Genomic DNA, 21,990 nt, shown 5'->3' with positions numbered 1-21,990 from the left:
CTGATAGCTGGGGAGCTAGAATCATTGACCCACACATCTCAGGGAATTTGGTTGTCTAATACTAATTATTGGAACACAAATTCCTAAATAATAACTCATTGCATATAGAAAAATAATAATAGGATAATTAGATCTGCCTCAGTTTGAGACAGGTACTTTTAATTTGTTCAGTTATCATCAGTAGGAACAGATGCTAGTTTTTAGTCACTGTTTGGAGCTAAAATAACTGCTCTCTACTAACTACTGAATTTAATGTTGCAAGACTGATTATTAGAACTCATCAGAAGAGGAAGCCTTACTGTATACGAAAAGCATCAATTTTTTGTTATCCAACCACAGTAATGCTTGCTACTCACCAATAACTTTTCTTTAAGCTTTGTCAAATACAAGAAAAACATCAAGGTCACACCTGGGACTGAAATCCTTTAGGTTGTTCCAAGCACTTTTTTATTCAGACATAACATTTATATTTCTCTGGAATAAGGATTTTATCCATTAATTGGATCATGTAGTCCTTGTGAAACAACCTTCACCAGTGGAATAGCTACACCTCCAAGATAATTTCTGTTGAAGATAAGAATAGCAATGGGCTTCCTGCATTCAGAATTAGGTGGCATTTATTTCCTCAGTTTCACTGTAATTGACTCCTTTTGAAGTTAAATGTAAGCACTTTTTTTTGTCTATCTTCAAAACAAGAATGAACATGATCTTTCAATTTATTTTAAAAAATTGAAGATGGAATATTTATGTTTACATCATGCACTTTAAGGTTTATGAGTATGCTATAAAATGATGACTTCTGTATAAATAATCTATTCTACTGTTTATCAAGGAGTGTTTTATATTATTTTTTTTATTAATGTGAGTTAAACTGAAAATAGGTTTTTTTCCTAAAAACAGATGGGAAAAAATCTGTTTCAAATACATACTTGTGTTTTATGGGAAGTAATATTTTTAGGAAAAATATTTTAGTATATAAACTAAGATGGTTTCAAAATAATAGATTTATTTTCTGAATACCATGGTAGAAATGTTCCATGATACACTCATTGATATGAAAGAAGAATATATTTTTTTGCTCCTATTTTAAACTGGACTTGGTAGAACAGAAAAATAAAACACTGTGCTTCTTTGGAATTTACTGCATAAAGTCTTAGTTCAATGAAAATTTTATTCTCTATAAGGAACAGTGGAAGAAAAAGAGAAGGAAAAATATTTTTTTTAAGGGTTGTTACCCAGATGATATGTGTAAACCAAGTTCTTCTGGATAGATCCCTTGGGGTGGATTAGAGAGAAAAGACACTGAATCATCTGTGTTTGTAAATATATATATATATATATATATATATATATATATATCTCGGGTTTATAGGGTTTATTTTAGAACAGTTTGGTTGTGTTTGGTTGCAAAAGAAAGCACCTATGTAGCCATTTTATCTATTATTTTCTGTAGCAATAAAGCAATATGAAAGCATAGAAATATCACTTTTGAAAATGTATAAGGGAAAAGAAATTAAAAAATAACCACCTACAGAGCTCACAATGAGACTTGTTTGTTGCAGTGTAGTTTACTGCTGATCAAAGTGATGGTCTTGATCCGTAGGGAGTGGGGGAAACCCCTGAAACACAAAGTCCCGTGGGTTAAAATAGGCTCAGGCTGGGTGGGGATGCCCAGGTACCTTCCCCATGTGGAGGGAAAGTTTTACACTGTCTCTTACCACACACCCTGGATCTGCTACAGCACTTTTACATCTTGTGCAGTCATCTGGTGGAAGTCTCAGGAATGGGTGTGGGGGCACTTTGGGGTTTGTGATGGTTTGTGGCACCTTTTGAGTCACTAATGCCCCATCAGACCTTCCCTGGGGGAGTGGGGGCAGTTTTACCCTGAGCAGAGGACAATGACCATTACAAAGAGAACCATGCCAGACTGCAGGGTTTGAGCCTCCCAGTCAGGGGTGCACACCTGGCCTCAGCAAATGAGTCTGTGGGCTTTGGCCTCCCCCACTGAACCCAGCCAGAGCTGGTTTTCAACACAGCTACAGAGAAAGGCTTCCTTTGTGGGTACATTCTTCTCCCTTCAAGCTTGTTTACTTCTCCTTAGCTTTGAGATAGCTGGACAATAGTACCAGATTTATCTTGTCTCAAGTTTCCATCAGGTGGTTTAACTCACAGTCCATTTCCAGTCAGGAGATGCGTTCTGGGAGGGATTTGGCTTGGGTGGTCACAGATGAGCAGTTTGCTAAAATGGACAGAGGTCATCCTTTGGTGATTTTAACAATGTTTAAACATTCAAATATAACTTTTCAGTCTCTCACAGGGGTTCACATCATTATTGTCTATAGACTACTTTTGCTCTTTGTACTGGAAAGCAACAGGAGGAAAGAGGATGTTTTGTCTTACTCTAGAAGCAGACGAGAAAACATGTGCTTGCTCTGCCAGTGTGCCCAAGAGGTGCAGCCTTCAACAGTCTGTAACCTTCAGATGAGAAATGTGCTGCCACAGGGGCAGAGCAGTGCTGCCATGGGAAGCAGTCCCACAGCGTGACTTCTCCTTCTGCTCAGGGCCCTCCACGGCATGTGGTGGCATCCCACAGTTAGAAATGCTGTCTAGCACTGATGGGATCCCTACTGAGGGACTAGCATTCCCTGTGTCTCAGCAGAGCATTTGCTCTGCTGTCTGCATAGCAGTTGGCCACCAGGGATTTCAGCAGGGAATCTGCTGGAAGTGTCGCACACAGTACTGCACAACCACTCATTCTCTTCTTCGAACTTGTTCAGGAAAAATGATTGCAACGGTATCTGCTGTTCCATCTGAGCATCTTTTTGTCACCAAACCAAGGTCTGGTCCAGTGCCTGGTGATTGGTTCAGAGTTTTGGCTGTGCATATCAACTTTTGGGCTGAAAGCCGAGGAATGCAACCATTGGAACTAGTTACGAACAGGAAAATATGAAGATCAAGTAACACGTAACTCTCTTCTACCATTCAGACATCTTCCATTGTAATTTCTGAAAGTACTTTTTAATTCAGAAATGCCCTGGATTGGGTCTTGCTGGCATGCCTTGTGAACAGATACTGTTCAGAGGTGCACGAGAACATAAATCTGAAGACTATGGAGAGAGAATAGACATATCTGAAGTCTGCCACATTCTAAATAAGATTTTTTTTTTTCATTCACACATATTAAGCAGTTGCCTATTTTAAGCATAAACTCCCTTCATTTTTCTGTTAGTTATCTGACCTGATACTCTTAAAATCCTTTTATGGCTTTATAGTATTTATTCATTATTGATTGTTCTGTATTATTTATTCTGTGAAATTTAAACAGCTGAAATGAGCTTGATTAAGAATACATATGTGGATGGTTTCTATGGTAGCCTATTTCACAGTCCCTCTTTTAATGCCTCTCAAAGTAAGATGTAGATTTAGAAAATCCATTTTTAAATATTTCCAGAGATTTAATAGCAACAGCTAACAACTTCACAAATCCTTTCAAAATGTTCTATTAAACAGACACTATACAGAGTGGCTGGGTTCCTATACATATATATTATACATATATTATACATATTTTATATATATATATATTATATTTATATAAAATATAAAAAGAAAATAAGAATATTAGTGTTTTTTTGAGTTGAAAAGTAATTATTGCAGGCATTGCAGAACCTTTCAAGGTACACTATGGTGTGTGCATGACTTAAGAGAGTTCTTCATCTCTATGTGGTAATAAGTACAAGCTGCATAACAGGATCATCCATAACAATTTGTAATGTTAATAAAATCAAGAGGTAAAAAAGCAGGTTCTGTTTTTGATAGCAGAAATGTTGTCCTTTACATTGGAAGTGGTGTGATTCCATGATTTCTGGAGGTATATTTGAATGATGTGCAGAATAAATAGATGTTTTGGCATCACAGTTAAACAAATCATCCCAAATCTCAATAATATTTCCACTGATGATCCAGTCTATAACCATCAGCGGGAATAACAAATTTGCTAATACTGGACAAAAATTTATCTGTAATATCTCACTGTATAGCAGAGATGCCCATGCCAACTACTATGCAAATAGCTCTCTAACTATATAATCTATTCTCTTGAAAAGGTTCAGAAATCAAGCATTTCCCAGCAAAGACTTTGTTCTTCTAAAGACCATAAGAAACCTTTTTCTAATTAAGTTTTTTGAGTAGTAGAAGGCATTTTGCATGTAATTAGGTAAACTTTTATTTTGTTAATAACATCAAAAGTTTCTGTCTGGATCTCATTAGCAGGTGATTTTTATAAATCTGTGTAGAAACATAAATGTTCATGCATGTGTGAGTCTCTCATCATGATGCCCTAATGTATGTCTTCATTAGTTGGGTAGTTCTCTTGTGCACATATATTCATTTTCATGTAAAACCTATTCTTTATAGTTGTAGTAAAGATTTTTGGGGGTGTCAACAACTGTGTGCCACAGGAATCAAGGTCTAAATGTACAAAGGAGGTAAAAGTTTGTCATCATGTTTTAGTTGATATCTTTACCTGAAAGAGTGAAAAAGCAGGAAAGAAGAAAAGTGACTGTCTAAACATGTACAAAAAAAAATCTTGGACACTAATAATTATTTATTAGCTCAACCAGTTCCTAGTTAACTAAAATAAAACCCCAGACTTTTTACACCACAATCTACCACTCATTAATCATCAGATTTTAAGTTTTGTTCTCAAGTATTTCTTTATGGCAGTTTACTGCTTTCATATCTGTTTGGAAAGCCGATATGGAATTTTCATTTTCTAATAAGCATTAATGATATTGGGATATATTGCTGGGGCATTTGCTAAGACATTAACAGATTTTATGAATAAAATCTTAGTGTCTTTTGGAGGTTTCTAATTTTTGTCGTAAAAAAAAGGAACCTACCAACCAATCACACACAACACAAAAACCTCTTGAGGCAATAATGTGGAGTCCAAAATTATTTGTAGCTGATTTTCCTTCATTTCATCTCTTCCACTTTTTGAGCATTGAAAATCAGATTCCTTTAGGGACTTGGCTAACCCCTGTAAGGCCTGTACTTCCAAATGCCAGAACAGCCAATTTCATAATTTGACATTTTCCAGGAATTATGAAGAATATAATTTAAATGTTTAAGATACCTGCATTAGCAACAGCTTTTGTGATTCTTTTTACTACTATTTTCTGCAGTTGTCCATGCTTAACTTTACACAAAGAATTCACACTTCTCTGTTATTAGTTTTTATCTTTGAAGTTTATTGTTATCTTGAAAACTACTATTGGCAAAGATAATGAAAAAGAAGTTATTTTATTTGCTCACATGCTGTATTGGCCATGAAACTTGGATATGTGGCTTAATACTGGGTCAGAGTTCTTCTCAAAGAAAGTACCCTGCAGACTTAATGAGAATTCACCAACTGCAGGAAAGTGACTCAACTGATGCCACAATAACCAGCAATTCCCTTGAAGAGGGAACACATATTGTGTCTGTGCCTAACACAGGACAAGAGCACAAAGTGCAATATTCAGGTCCTTGTACTTTGTAAGGGTAACTCTGGATATGCCACATTTTAAAGAAACATCTCCAAGTATCTGTCTCACTGCACAGCTGTTGTGCTGCATTTCTTCTCTGGATTCTTCTTGCTGGTTCCAGTGGTCCTCTAATTACCAAATAAATAAACAAATATATAAGGTTCCTACTCACAGTCTTTAGCTACTGTCATTCACATCTCTCAGTTTTACTTTTCTGTTCAGCTCCAATATGACTTTATTTTACAGTGCATAAATTATCTTAAGGCTGTTCACTGTCTGTCACATTGCACGAAACCAAGAGAACAAATAGAAAACCCAGACTGTGTTTAATCAGAGGCTTCTGAATGCATATTGAATCTAAAAATAATTTTTAAAAAGATATTTCAAAGGATTTATACATCTGTAATCTAATAATCCTGTTAACCACCAGGCAGAAGTTTATCTAGCTTACCTAATGCATGTGTCTCGAGTTTGGAAATAATGAAGATCTAAAGAACCATTCAAAGAATGCATATTCCATAAAGGACATAGGAGCCTATGTGCATTATAAATCTAAAATTCAGGAATCCATTGTTTCTGTTTTACATTATATAATATAAAATATTTCTCCTAAGGATTATGTGGTGGTGTAGAACATGTGCACTAAAACCCACTGCACAGTCTGTTAAAACTGATTTTCAGTCTTATGTTTTCCTTCTTCAGCAAAAATCAAAATGTATCCAATGTCATGAATCCCAAATTGTAATACAAACTGTGAAAACCATGGGTGAGGCTTTTATTTTCTTTTTACATGTATCTTTTGATATGAATCAAATTCTCCACCTAATTTCAGTGAACAGTAGATTGAGCCATGTAGTTCATCTGTTACTTCTGCTACTCTTAGTGGATGCTAATTATGCAAAGGGATTTCAAAACTTCCTTTTTAGTTCACATGAATTAAGCACCTAGACATAAAGCTTTTAGTTCTGTGATGAAGTATGGCTGCCTGCTTCTCCCTTTGTACTAAAACTTGATCAGATAATCCAGGAGTTATAGTAAAAACACACTGCTTCTTCAAAATAGCATCTGATTTTCCCCTCTGCAAATTAATTATTAAAATTATCTGCTTTGCAAATAATGCTGCAGTCTCAGAGCTCAGCAGTTGCTAAATGCCTGCTTTCACAGAACGACTGTGTTTGGGAGGGACCTCTGGAGATCACCTTGTCCAATCTCCTGCTAAAGCAGATTCACCTACACCAGGTTGCAGATACTTGTGTCCAGGAAGGTTTTGAATATCTTCAGAGGAGGCTCCACAACCTCTCTGGGCAGCCTGTTCCTCTGCTCTGTCTCCCTCACAGTAAAGAAGTTTTTCCTCATACTCAGATGGAACTTCCTGTGTTTCAGTCTGTGCCCATTGACCCTTGTCCTGTCGCTGGGCAGCGCTGAAAAAGCCTGACCCCACCCTCTTAAGACCTGCCCTTCAGATATTTGTATGCATGGATGAGATCCCCTCTTAGCTGTGGTCTTGCCTCACTGTAGAGCATTCAGTATCTTTTCTAAATTTGAATTAATTATAATCCAGATCTTCTTCAGGATCGTATTTGCCAAATGTTAATGCAGTTTGAAACTATTACCCCTGAAAAACATTTTCAGGAATCTGGAATTCATTCCTTTGCTTCTGCAGTAATAGGAATACATCAGAGAAATTGTTAGTGTTGCACACTTGGAAAGGGGAAACACTTTTATTTTTCATGACAATTGGCAAGACGGGACTTAAACCATCGTGGTTTATGTTGTTATTATGAGAATTGTCATAAACACTTGAAGCTTCTGGCTTTATAGTACATCTAAAATCACTTTACTTGAAAATTATGTTTATTATTCTCTTCAGCTGGAAATTCAGTAGATCAAGACAAGTGTGGTGCTTCTCTGCTTAATGCAGTTAGTAATTTGACAAGATAGGTATAATTTCCTATACATTTCAGCTCCTCACAGTAATAGTGCTCCAGAGTAATTTGGCAAACAAACAAAAGACCTAATTAAGTAGTGTTGAATTTTTCTAAGGCAAAGTGTACACAAGGTCATACCAAGGGCTCAGCTGAAGTTTATTAAAGATTAGCAGTCTGTTTCTGCAGGAGAGATCCCTCCAGCTACTGTAATATATGACAGCCTGGCAGACCATGTTCCACAACAAGCTGTTGTACAGAGCAGAGTTACGGAAGAAATTCTCAGTAGAATTTCTAATAAAAGGGCTTCATATATTAAAGATATTTTTCTTCTTGCATTTTATTACATTTGGAAGAGATAGGAAAAACAAGACATTATTTTCTTCCATACACTTGGAAAATTACTCTAGAAGTAGGTCATTATGCAAAAAGGACTAGATTATTCCTGTGCTCTTAACTTACACTGTAATCCTTGTGGCAAAGACACACCTTTGCTTTTGCAATTACCTCATGCGGTAGGAACCAATCTGTGAATCCAAATATTAATCAGCTAATTTGGATAGTGGTGTGCCAGGTTTGACCTTAACTTAGCAAAAAAAAAAAAAATAAAAGTAATAATTTAAATATTTATAACATGCCTGTAAGCTTGGAGCATTGAAACCTGTGAGCCCAGTCTGTGAGTTGGTATTGGGCCATGCAGGGAGTAAGGACTTTACTTCTACTATTCTGACCATCATATAGACTCTACAAGGACACAAAAATATTAACCTTGTGATGCTGCTAAAGCCTGTAGAGTACAGATTATTTACTGCAAGTAAATGAAATGTTCCTTAAGATATGTCTAAAGTACTGAGCGAATATTTCCTGTGATAGTTCTGGGAGTTTTAACTAATATTCATTTTCCTATACTGACATATAAATAAATGAATTTGCCTTTTTTTCTTTTCCATAACTACATGGAATTAGCAGAAAAAAAATACTGAGGGAGCACCTTTCCTGCTTTTGAAAGCAGCAGAGCTGGACAGAGACTGTGAAGATTCAGTGCCTCTAAATAGTAGAAATATGTTCAAAGATAGGCTGTGCACTTGACTCCCAAATAAACATTAAAATGTTCTAATTATGTAACTTAATTCTGAGATTTAAAAGACACTTATAAATTCCAGTTGTTCTCCTACCTCTACAAACTGGTGTGGAGCTTTCTAACCCTGGAACTCTTCTAGAATCAATAATTCTATTCCTTTTTACTAATAAAGGTAATCTGGACTGAACACTACATGAACTCACCATTTTCTCAATCTGCACTAGAAGTCAACATAAAAGTTCCCCTAATTTATTGTTCCCCAAGCTCATAAAAGCAGTATTTCAAAAATAGTTTATTGCTAGTAAATTAACACACTCTTTTTTTTTTTTTTTTTAATAGAGGTAAAGATTTCTTATGTGTCTAAACACCTGCCCTCAGGTGTCTTAAACTCATTTAAAGGAAAAATACTGTTTCAGAGGCTATTTATGTAAACAGCACGTAATTCCCTTCCTGGAATATAGCACCACCTTACAACACACATGAGCATGGAAAGCCTGGACTCAAGTATGCCAAATCACCACAACTCCCCTGTAGAAGAGAAGAAACCAGGTGCAAAGAAAAGGGTATTTTCAAAACAGAATAATAGTAATAAAAAGATATAGCACACACATTAAATATCTCTAAACGCTACCAACTATCCATCTTAAAGCTGTAAGTCCAAACAAAATAATTGCTCAGTGAATGACCCATTTGGTGAATGATGCAAGTGGTCATGAAAGTCAACACCAATCCAGATTTCATAGACCAAGGTACTGCAATTTCTAAGGTACCTACAGGTTGTGTGGCAGCACTTGCATGACTGGACTGGTCATAGTTACTTTACCTTTTTTTTACTCTCATTTTGTGCCTTCGACAGCACTAATAAATTGCATTTGTCAGAAATATGCATAGTGCAAATACCCCTTGTTTTTGGTCTTTAGAAAGATCTAAAAGTATAATATTCTTTCATTATCGAATTCAAAGATAATTTTTTCATGGGTTACCTTGGTAACAAAATTATGAGTTCATTTTTCCACTTTGCATTGATAAAGAATAAATATAAGTAGTAACAACTGTATCCTATTAAAACTTGATGCTGCATAACAAAAGATATGTTTCTGTGGAAATACGAGGCTTGGAATTAGTCCTTTGTTTTGAGTCTTGAATCACCATACGTTTTAGGCCTGATTATTCTTCTATATGAATATAGTAAAAGACAAAAATCTATTAAGAAGTGTACCTCTAGGTTAAAAACAAGGAAAGAATTTCCCTGTGGTCTGTAAGATTGCAATATATAGATCTCAATGTTCAGACCTTGATGGGTGTTTAAGATGCTCCAGTAACCATGTCCAATTCTGTAAACATGCACATTGCAAAGTCCATGGTGCTTACAGAAAACTATTAAGGATGACAGAAGTATTATTAGCAACAACTGGGTTCCTCCAGGGTGAAAGAGTAAAAGAGGCAATAACCATTGATTATTCCATTAGCCAGGGAGTTGCTTTAACAATTTCCAAGATCTTAGGTCCTCCAGCCTGAGGGAAGGAGAACAGATGCAGGAAGGAAATGGGACTCAGCAAGATTTTATCAAGAGCAAAAAAGATCTTCTGGGGATGGAAGCTGCTGTACCTGGGGTAAGAGTCACCCTGAATTCAAGCAGCAACAGATCATGGTTTGCTCCTTTCTCCATTTTTTGGGGGGGAAGTGACTACATGATTTTTTATAGGCCTGCAACCCTCAGTACACATTGTAGTGCAGGGCTCTGGGATCAGGCTCCCTGAATATTATAAGAGGCTGGAACCATCCAAGTCACAGTGTTATCTCCTGCTATGGTCTAAGCAGATTAGACAGAATATTTAATTAATAATTAATTAATGCAAGGCATATGCAAAAGATATCATATCTGTACCATATCTGAAAAAAACATGAATAAGTAATATAAGGGCAGAAAGATTAGGTCTTAAGCTTCCAATTTAAGAGAGGGATTCAGAATCTGAAATTTAGCCCATTACAGTTTTGTAGGCAAGTTGAACAAAGACTGTGACCAAAGTAGAGAAACACAGGGATAACCAAGTCTGTTGTTGGACCTCCTTTGAGACTTTGCCGTCACCTGTCATGCATGACTGCTGAATATACATGTATTTAAAACAAACTTACATTAAAAAGTACATTAAATATAAATAGCATAAAATCATTAAACATTTCAATTGTGAGGGAGCTCTTTATATCATCTGGTCCAAATTTTCACTCAAAGCAGGGCTAGCATTTTATGTAATTTGTATTTTTATTTGATTGATAAACTGGTAATCCAAGCATGTCTACATGAAAAAATATTGAAGAAACAGTAAGCTAGAGATACTCATCTAATATGCCAGCTTCCTCCCTGTGCTGTGTCTGGGAACAGCCAGTGTTTTGTGAGGAAGATACAGTTTCTGTCAATATTCTTTGACAGTGAAAAATTTCTCAGGACAGAGCATGCAGAACAAACATCTGATATCTGTGCTGTTAACAGAGCTCCCTGGAGCTCAGGGGCACAGCAGAATCCCTGTGCTTAGCTCTCACAAAGGGCTGGAGATCTGCTGCATCCCCAGAGGTCAGATAATCCATGGGAGATAAATTCAGCATCCTTGTGGACAATCCAAGTGTCTGAGTGCTTTATCCATACCATCTCCAAACACAAGAGTAACCACAGAATCAGTCAGATTGGAGGGGACCACAGTGGGCATCTGTTCCAATCTACCTGCTCATGCAGGGTCATTCCAGAGCCCAGGATTGCATCCAAATTGTTCTGGACTATCTCCATGAGGAAGGCTCCACAGCCTCTCTGAGCAACCTGTTCCAGTCACTGCACAGTGAAGAAAATCTTCCTGATACACCTTCCTGAAGATGGAACCTCCTGTGCATCAGACACTGCCTCATGTCCTAGTGGGTGGCACCACTGAGCAGAGCCTGTCTTTTTCTTCTTAGCATCCTCTCTTTAGATATTTATACACATTAATGAGGTCCCCTCTCAGCCTTCTTGAGGCTGAATAGGCCCAGCTCTCTCAGCCTTTACTCATGAGAGATTCTCAAGTCCCCCGGTCATCCTTGTTGCCCTCCATTGTATCCACGTCAGGAGCTCCACATCTCTCTTGTACTGAGGAGCCCAGAACTGCACACAGAACTCCATATGGACAGAGTACTCCAGATAATAGTATGAGAATTCCCAGAAATTAACAGCCAGTTTTAGTTGGAAATGTTGAGATGAGAAGGGAATTGGAAACAGAGAAAATGAGGGAAGGGTCTTATACATTTATCAAAATATATTCCCCATGCTAGGTACTAAAATATTATCTTGATAGGCTCATCCAGTCTTTGACATGGACTTCAGGCTGTATCTGAGGGAAAAAGGTCTCTATGACAGGCAATCGAGTTAATCTAATACTTTTATGTCTTTGTGTCTTCAAGTAAGAGAAAAGAGTTTGGACAGGCTTCTAGCTACTTCCCAATGTCAACAGTCTCTAAACCAAACCCTGCAAGTGCAATGCAAGTACAGTACAGTAAAATACAGTACAGTAAAAAATTGAATAAGATGTTTCAAACACTTAGAGACTGAGGAGAACCTAAACCACTTCCATTTCCAAATGGAATTTTAAGACTTAGTGGTTTCAGTCAAAGCAGAGATAGTCTGACCACGATAAGCTGGACCATTAGGAAATCAGGTCAGTTTCAGATTCTTCCTTGCTAACATCCCAACTTCTGCTAGCTAAGCCAAGTCACTTGTCAAGCTGTGTGTAATATTATCTGTCAGCTTTTACAGAGTTCTGTCATCCAGAGATGACAATAGAGGCAATAACTAAATATAAACACCTTTGCAATTTGACAGCATGGTTAGCAGGTGATTTTTATCCCACAGGCCCTGAAGCCTAACTATTTGTCAAGTCCACTTATGGCACTGAAACAAGCAATGTGAATATAACCCTTGCAGATTTACTTACAGAACTCTTATTTTGTGTTCTAAATAAATGTTCAAAATACCATGAAGCAGATTAATTGTAGAAAAGATTTTGGTTTGTGTTACCTCTGAATGCCTGATTCACTAAGGGTCTTTCTAGTAAGGTAAAAAGAACAACAATATGATAGTCTCATTTATTCTCATTAGTGAGAATAAATATGTATGCAAATAATATCTGGCAAGATCTTAAACATACATCTCATATACCTCTGTCAGCTTCAGCAAATGTAGCTAGATTGCTTTGAAAGGCATCCTCACAAGGAAGATGTGCTATATAACATGTTGTGTAAATGGTTTACTTTGTGACTTTTCCAAAGCTTTCAAAAAGATCATTCTGCATTTAGGCCATGTGCTTGACAGTGTGTCTTTCATCTTATCAATAGGCACCACAAGGCCACATAAGGAGGGGGAAGTCCCTGGTGTGGACTATATTTTCATCACTGTTGAAGATTTTATGGAATTGGAGAAAAGTGGTGCTCTCCTAGAAAGTGGAACATATGAAGGTAAGCTTTTACTGCTAAATCTGTATCATGTTTCCATTGCACAGCTTTCTAATTTGATGGAATTGCACTGGGATATCCTGTTACAAATGTGTCATTGCTACTGTCATCAGAAATTTGTAAAGAGCCATATGGCTATTATGAAAATATTTTCATTTGTAAAAGTTAAATGCAGATGGGTTCATTGTAATTTTAGTATATTTTAGTGGTTAAGAGAAACATGGTACTACATTGCATAACAGGACAGGAACACTAATCCTTTACACCAAGTACTCAAAGACATTTCCACAGAATTTCTGCAAACAGCTGATTTTCTAACCTAGGACAAACACATTCTATAACAGAAGTCAGGTGTAAGGCTGACACTTTTCCTTTGCACATGGGAACCTGCAATTATCCATCTATATCAGAAGCTGAAACCTCACTACTTAAGTAACGGAGCAAGAATTTGCTCTGTCATGTCTGTTTTATGGGATTTGTAAAGTTATTGAACTCATTAATTTTGTAAAATGGCAGTGGGATGGGGGCTGTCCTAATGGCTGTATTAGGAATGCCTGTCTGTGGGGCAAGAGCCAGCAGCTTACTGCATGACTGCTTCCCAGGAGAACCGATGATTCATCTGATTTTAAACCTTTTCCAAAACACAGCTATCCTGAAAGTGAATCTGGTGTAAAGAGGTGGGCAGTTACATAGCGGGGTATTTTAATAAAACCAGAATAATGATACACTATTTTAAACCAGATGTTTCTTGCAAATACACTAGTATTTTAAACAACTGGGTAATGGATAGTGGTTTTTTACTGCAATATTCAGAATTAGAGGGAACACCCTTTATAGGAAAAATATGACCTATATATATGTGAATACCTGGGTGAGTAGAGCCATTTTACGAAAATCAACCCCATATTTTCAACTTGTAGCAAAAAAGACAATGAAGACTTTTTTGTCCTGACTTTGTCCCTGCCAAGAAAAGCATCTGAAGATAAATAAGAAGCTGTTCACCCCAAAAAAATCATTAGCTGTGTTATAAATAGCGGCAAAGAAGGTAATTCTTTCCCACCTAATCAGCACCAAGTACCCTTTGTCCAGTAAATAAATTTTCATTAAGAGTTATATCAATACAGAACTTGTGACAAAGATTTCCATCAAAGAAGGTCAAATAAAGGAAAGTATGTCATCTTTCAGGTTTCTACTTTTTTCAGCCACTGTCTGACACGTAATGATACAAGTTACCTAAATGTTAATACAACACCAGAATTTTACTTTTATCACAGGTTAATTTAATAACAAGCCTTTCTTGAAGTGTCTTTTTGTTACCTTAGGTGTTTGAAAGTAACATTAGAGGAGCTTAAATGGAGCACAAGTCTGTCATTGCTTGACCATGTAATTTCATTAGTTTGCAGCAAGTTTGTAGAGATTGAACTGCTACAGTAAATTAATTCACAGTGCTCTTCTGTCCCTCTAGGGATACCGAGATGTGTCTTTTAATACCAGTTACCAGAGCTGAGGGGACAGCAAGGTGAAATATTGGTTAAGGAAGTCTGCATAACTCCTCAAACCAGCTGAGGACCCAGCTGAAGAGAGGTCCAAAGTCATGACAGTGCAATGTGTGTCACGTCATTTGCTTATCACAGGTGACAAGTTCACTGAAGCCAAGAAATTAGAAACTAAACATACAATTAACTATACTCGGCATACCAATTCTGCCTAAATCCTTGAGTCCTTTGTTTTGTGGTTACCAGATTCACATTCTGACAAAAAAACAATTATCTGCCTATGCCTTATGGCAAAAAATAGGTAACCCGTGAGAAAATGTAAATATTTTACAGATGCTGTTTCTCCTGTTCCCATACAAAGTCCTTTGAACATGACCATACAAAGTTCCACCTCCAATTTCATGGTTAATTCTTGACTGAAGAGACTTCTCTGGGGAAGAATTTTGCTAAACATCCTGTCACAAGTTTTCCTGAGCACATTAGGACTTCAGTGATTAAGTTTACTGGTTAAAATTACACTAACCAGAGCAAAGAAATTTTCAGTTTCCCTCCTGAGGAGATGATTTTTGAATTCTTGCATAGATCAAGCAACTTATTTGAGCATACATACTCTGGGAGATTAATTTTATGCTCCTTATCAACACTGGTTATTAGATTTATGAAACAAATCAACCTTCTTTTTAATAGTTCTCAGTGTTAATAGATTGGTTTGAAGATTTCTTTATTCTTTCCTTTTTTTTTTGTTTTAGAGAAAATCATTCTGTATTTAGCTAAGTTTCTATGTAGTGTAGCTGAGTCAGTCTATGCTGATTATCTAAGTACAACCACTGTGAACCAGTTCATCTCTACCAGAAAAATGTCTTAAAGAAGGGATTTCTCATTCAGTTGTGAGAAAAATTCAGACTGTGTATGTGTGTTGTTTTTCATCAGTTTTTGACTAGGAGGTTTGTTTCAGTCAATTTACCTTCTAGTGTGTGAATTCCAAAGAGAATCAGGAACAACCAGGTAAGCCAGAGGAGAAGGAGGTCAAGTGCAGACTTACCTGACACTGAGTGTTTGTATTGTTCATTGTAGTACCTGGTATTGTTGGGAGGGGGATATTTTCTCATAGTAATGACAAAACCAGTAAGAACCATCAGAAATGTTTTGTTCTATTGCAGTAAATAATAGTTGTGATTACAACCAGGACAGCATATAATCTAAAAGTGAAAGCAAGATATATTCTCAGAAAGGTAGAGTTGTATAGTTCTTTTTTTTCTTTGAAGCACACTTTTTTTCTTTTCTTTTTAGTTTTAAAATAGATTTTTAAGTTATAAATTCTTTAGAATTAAAAATAGGGTACTCTGTGACCTCCTTACTTACTTTAGGCTTTGGATACACCTGCCTTTGTCTGCTGCTTTTGTGACAACTGTGAATGACTGTCGTATTCCAAAGTGCTGTAGAAAAGCAACAGTATGTTCATGATAAAAACTCTACAAATCTCTTCTTTTAGCAGTTTTGCAAATGTGAAAATATTTAATTTCAGTAGGACTAAATGCATTATTATTTTGACCTTTTATACTTATGTCTTTTTGAGCAATTGCTGGTATTAAAGCTGTCTTTATAGATATAATTATTCTAAGCATACATAATGTTACATAAACAGTTGCTGTGTTTTTGAGCTAACCTGTGGCTAAGTTCCCTGTCAATCTAAGTAACACTATTCAGCGCAGAACAAGAGGAGGAATACAAGAGGCAGTTCCACTCTCACTCAGATTAACAGTCAAAGTCATGTTAACTTCAGTGACATTGTCATTGAGTTTTGAATTTGTAATAAAATTACAAATTTTATTATGCACATTTATATCAAGTTAAAACATATTATACACCGGCACGTTGCTATTTGAGGCAGGGGCTGTTTGCCTGAAGCACATCAAACATTTATTTCAAGGTTTTTGTATAATAGTACAACCAAATCCTAAAGGTTTCACTTTGTTTGCTTTTTAGTAGAATATCAATTTACTGTAGTGATTAAAGGAATTCTGAATTGGTTCAAAATGATAACTTTATTATCCAACACACTTATTTAGATGACATAACTGTGGTTCTATAACCAGAGCGGGAGGTGTTCCTGTGTGGAATGAAAGCTATTGCCATGCAGAAGATGTGCCCCAGCAAAGTAATTTTCCACATTCCCACATTCCTTTCCTTGTTTCTGGGATGAAGATCAAAGATGGTCCTTGAATTGACACAATGTGTCAATCTATAATATGCAGAATAGCAAAATCTGTGATGAACAGACAAATTGTGTGTCTGTGTATGTGTACAGTCTTTTACAACTTCTCTGGTAGGAGGTTTGGCTCAGCACATTGTCATCTCCCCAACACGTCAAAACTTGCATGGAGACCTCATGGATCACTGATATCAAATGTTGCTCCCATCTCCTTATTAGATCAGCAAAATTCATAGCCAGTGGAGCATATCAGTAGAATTAAAATGTACTTGAACTGTATATTGCATATGTATATTGTATATGAGTAACAGCTTCAATATTTCCAAAACCCAGATATGTTAAGGCACATGATCGAAGGTTATATCAAGACATCATTGTGAAGTGTTAAAAATGTAAGAGTTTAAGTGCAATGCATTCTATGGGTAGAATTGTCTCTTAAAAGTGACATATGTATTGGCAGTATCAGAAATAAAAAGAGATGTTCAGTGTATAAATACTGTAAGAAAAAGAAACATGATTGTTGGCAGCCTATAAGGATAGAAATGTATTTAAAATACATTAAAGCAAGAGGTATTTTAGCAATGTAGAGGTCTATAATGAGTGAAAACATGAAAAAGCCTGTTCATAACTGTTAGATGTGGCAAAAATAAGAATATAAACTAATTTGACCAGTACACTTACCAATAATGTGCTAGGTAGAATTTTTTTTCTGTCAAATTTTTGTTTTCTTCAGAAAATCTCCATAATAGTTGTTTTGTAAAAGATATCTTATTTGTTTTAATATAATAGTCCTTGAATTTATTCCATGAAACACAATGATTTTAGTTATTGTGCCATTAACTTTGTCAAAATTTTATTATTTGTTTGATTGTTTGGAATTGTCTCAAAGTCATTCACTGGGGAAAATTCCAAGAACATTGAAGTTATTTAACCACTTACATGATCATGGACTTCCTTTAGCCCCACTGAATTCCATGGTAAATTTCCAGTTGGCTTAAAGGAAAACAGAATTTCACCCCTGTTTTTTTTCAATGGAGTATTATTTGGCAGAAGGGTAAGAGTTAGATGGGATTTCCCTAAAATTCCACAAATCTGCAATTATTCAGTCTTTAAAAAACAGGTTGGATACATCCCATGGGTGAAACCTTAGTGTTTTGTATTACTTGATTGTTCAAGGACAAAATTTCCAGTTGTTGCAGGCACAGTTTTGAGGGGTCAGCATTATAATGAGCTCTGCTGGGGAAGAGAATGTGGGTCACAGCTGGTGTCTTGCCTGTGACTCTCCCAGTCTGGCACATAAGCAGCACTGGGAGGTGCTCTGATTCCATTCACCTGGAGACAGACCCCATACTGTCTCCTTAAGAACACCTTAAGTTTTACATAGGCTTTCATTTCTTCTCTCAAGCCAAATTTAGCCTAAATGATCGAAACCCTTCTGTTCAACTAATGCACTTTCAATTAACATTTCATTTTAATATCTGTAAATTTTAAAAATTAGTTAAGGACTGTTCTGTGTAGGCAATGGAGATTTTAATTACTGCTTTGTGGTGAAAATGTTTTATAAAGAGCTGGTGTATGATTCCAGTAATTTTGATTCCATTCTTCCTCGAAAAAATTGTAAGGTATTCAAAAATTCCACCCACTTACTGTATGCAGTATTCCCTTGTGTGCAGGACATCCTGAGCACTCCACAGCAGATGGATACAAAGGAAATTAATCAGCATAAAGATAATAAAATGCTACCCTCCTAAGACCTAAGTACAGTAGTTAATGAAATATTCTGATTTAAAATTGAAAACAAAGGATTCATGAGGATAGATGCATAGGGATAAAAATAGTAGTCCTTCAAAAGCCGTGTCTTTTAACGGCAGAAGGTGTTTCCAAGGGCACAGAAAAATGAAAAGAGATACTTGATAGTAAAAATCATATTCCTGTTGAAAGTGCCTCTCACCTCTTTCATGAGAGGTAGATCTCATATTAATGTGATGTCAACATTTCAGCCCCATATTCAGGGACTGTGTAACTGGGTATTGTGACATTTAGGTCAACAAATAGGAGAAGAAATCTTTGATACAGGCGGTGACTTCTTGATCTGATTGGGCTCTTTCACCTGTTCTTTATTAGTAAGATTTTATGGGTTTTTGTTGTGCTTCCTCTCTTACTCTTGGGGGAGAGGCAGGAGTTGGATTTCATCAATAAATATGAAATTCAAAGAACATAAATGGTCAGAAGCTCAAAAATGTAATGGCAGCAAATATATTAACATGTATGAGGATTCCTGGCTATATTTTTTAATTCTTTTTAAGTCGTAAAACATCACATTTACTTCTTTTTTTAAACTTTATTTAATTATTTTGTAATTTTCCCAGGGAAGTGATAAGGAAAGAATCAAATTGAATACATACTATTTCTTCTTTGAAAAACAGTTGCTTTTAAACATTACACTATTGCATTGTAAAGGGTGACTTTCATCATTTCTACAGTGCCTTTTTAAACCCTGAAAGGTGGGAGTAGTGTTGCAGAATGTATACTTTGTGTCTGTTCTGAGGCTGCATAAATGCTCATTATTTTGATTATTGTTATTCCTGGTGTGTGGTTAGCAACAAACTTTATGGTTATAAGGTCCTGTCCTGTGTGGGTCCACGTCAGGTCATCATCCTCCACAGCACTGGTGGCACTGCTTTTACAGCTAAGTTTACAGATACCTGAGGCTGCAGATCATGCCAGTAGGCAAATACTGTTATTTCATAAAAATTTAATATATGGTCAGTTTTGATCTACTGCAAGAATGCAACCGATAAAAGAAGATAACATCCAGATGTGCAGCATAATATATCATTAAAATATGTCACCTGGGGGCCACATGTGTCAGTATAGGTCAAGCCCACTCCCACAGGCATCCAGGAAACAAAAGCTTAAGCTTAAGGACTATGGTTTTATGCATGAAATTGGGAGAGTGGAGCCATCCAGCCTTTAAAGAGACATTCTTATCCAAAGATCTGATGGTTCCTTCATCCTATACTTCCAGAGAAATCCAAGAGATCACTCTGTGGCTTCCCCACGGCTTCTAACGGGGTTCAACTGAAAGAAAACCATCAGTCATTGGAATTGTCTCTGTCTCCAGGAGCATCTGTCAGCTCCATCCCCTGCCCAGCAGATAGCCATGGATACACTTGATCTGTCTGTGAGGCTGTGAGAGTGATTCACTTGACTGAGCTGTGGTGCAGTCAGCATCTCAACTGAGCTCCCTGGCTGACAGCTGTGCTGCCAAGGTGGAGGCTTCTAGGAGGCCAGGGCACTTTCTGTGTAGACCAGGGTGCTGGCTGCTGCTCCTCCTGAGTCAATTTCCAGTGCTCCTTTCAATCACATGTGTCAGGCACAAGGTCCCAGACTAAGCCACTGTCACATGGGGTTTGGTAGAACCCATAGTTCTGCTGGCTGGGGCTGTGTGGTTCAACAGAGGCTGCATGCAAATTCAGTTCATCTGATTTGGGATTTGTTGAGATTCTGTGGCTGCTACAAGCAGAAACTTATTCTCATCTCAGAGTTGCTTCTGTTGTTATTGGCTGGTGATTTTCCCAAGAAAATCAGAAGGATGTATGCTCACCAACCAGACAACGCACTTTGCTCATGCGTGTTCCCAGAATGTCGAGCAGGACCAGGTACAACAGAGCACAAATTTTATGGGTCTGAGGGCTCCAGAAACCCTGACTGATCACTGAAACAGCTGTCAACATACTTTATTTTGTATCAAACCTAGATCAGCACCAAGAGGATCTCAGTTGCAGGGAAATCTAGAAAGAAATTTTGCCTTCATGACTTTTCCCAAGCTGGGTTGAGTATCAGCTCAGCCCTAGACCTCAGCCCTGATCTTTAGAATTCTGTGCAGTTACTACCAGAAAAGTATTAACAAACTGAAGTGTCCAGGAAAAAGTAATGCAAATTACCAGACAAGCTGCAGGGAATAAATTTAGAGAACTCATCAGATAGGACTTTGTTGAGTAATGACTGAGAAGCTCAGAGAATTTAAAAAGTGTGAACCCAATGGATGAATAAAGATAATTCAAAGTTGGGCAAATAAGTAACCAGGGCTAATGTGATGAAGCTGGAAAAGATGAACATTTCAATTTAATATTGAGAAAAAAAATTCTCATACTGATGTGATTTAAAAGCTAAAATAACCTCCAGAGGTGTAGATACAAGTTTCATCTCTTAGAAATTTTAAAGTAGTTATTAGCAAAAATATTCCTGCACTAGTAGAAGGATTAATTAAAGGCTGTATTGTATGCTTCAGTATAGTATATATTAATGCTGTCTGTGTGACACATTAGGTTTTGATTGTGGGGTTTTTTTATAAAACAGGTCACAACCAGTTCATGTTTGCATTTCAGTTACGTTTCTAAGCAAACTTTGCCTGAAGTGCATATTGTGTAGCTTTAGTTTAAGTGCTCACAGTGTTAGAAAAAAAGCATCAAACTGACTTGATAAGCCACGGGAACCTATAGGTATTACAAAAGATGTAAAATAATTTAACATTTAAATTTCAAATCATTATGATATGCTCTGCAGAAATGTTTATCTACATTGCTCAGTTACAGAGATCTCCATTTTTCAGTACATTACTGGAAAGACACAATATTTGTTATATCCAGTTTACACATATTGGTCATGTTATATTTTTGTGAAGCTGCTCTAGATTTTATGTCCTCTTGGATACTACACATTCATATTTTATATTCCTCAATATTAAGCTTCATATCACCTTTCTGTATTAAATAGTATTTTGCTAAATGCCATAAATTGCAGTCCAAAAGGTGTTGGGGAGGTTCTTTTGAAAACAAATGGAGAAAATCCCCTTTCTGTTTCTCCCAATCTCAGAATTTTCAAAAAATATTGAAGCCATTATATTTTCTAAACTCAAGGTAGACTGAAGCTTCCACAATACTTTTCTATTAACATCTTTCTATGAATCAAAAGCTTATTACTTTTTCTGAGTATGTTCCCATAATCCTTCTTGCCTTTTTTGAAGACTAATAAGTGTCTTTAGTCTTTGCTCTCCTGATCACAACTTTTCAAACAAGATAGAGAATGGTCCTAGAGCAGCCACAAGCCAGTTTCCTGGCATTTTCAGGTGCATCCTATCCAGTCCTATGAACTCACACATATCTTTCACATTAGCTGACCCAATTAGTACCTAATTTGATCCTTCTGTACCATGGTAGTGCCTGTCTCTGCCATCCTTTGGTCCTAAGCGAAGACCTGAATGTCCTGGGAG

The 21,990-nt window shown here is 36.7% G+C and overlaps 1 protein-coding gene across 12 annotated transcripts in view; it reads left to right on the top strand.

The window, feature by feature from the left end:
- Nucleotides 1-21,990, top strand: part of MAGI2 (membrane associated guanylate kinase, WW and PDZ domain containing 2) — a 708,943-nt gene that overhangs the window by 404,754 nt on the left and 282,199 nt on the right. For all 12 annotated transcript variants that reach the window (XM_014255224.2, XM_088054941.1, XM_005526021.3 and 9 more), the window contains one exon: nucleotides 12,891-13,010. In XM_014255224.2, the coding sequence (XP_014110699.2) occupies nucleotides 12,891-13,010 (120 nt within the window). The remainder of the gene's footprint in view (nucleotides 1-12,890; nucleotides 13,011-21,990) is intronic.

Source organism: Pseudopodoces humilis, chromosome 5, assembly GCF_049639895.1.
Source record: "Pseudopodoces humilis isolate 2021_Gansu_Grassland_sample_001 chromosome 5, ASM4963989v1, whole genome shotgun sequence".
Classification (NCBI taxonomy): domain Eukaryota; kingdom Metazoa; phylum Chordata; class Aves; order Passeriformes; family Paridae; genus Pseudopodoces; species Pseudopodoces humilis.
The sequence above is the reverse complement of the archived record's forward strand: the minus strand, read 5'-3'. Positions and strand labels throughout refer to the sequence as shown.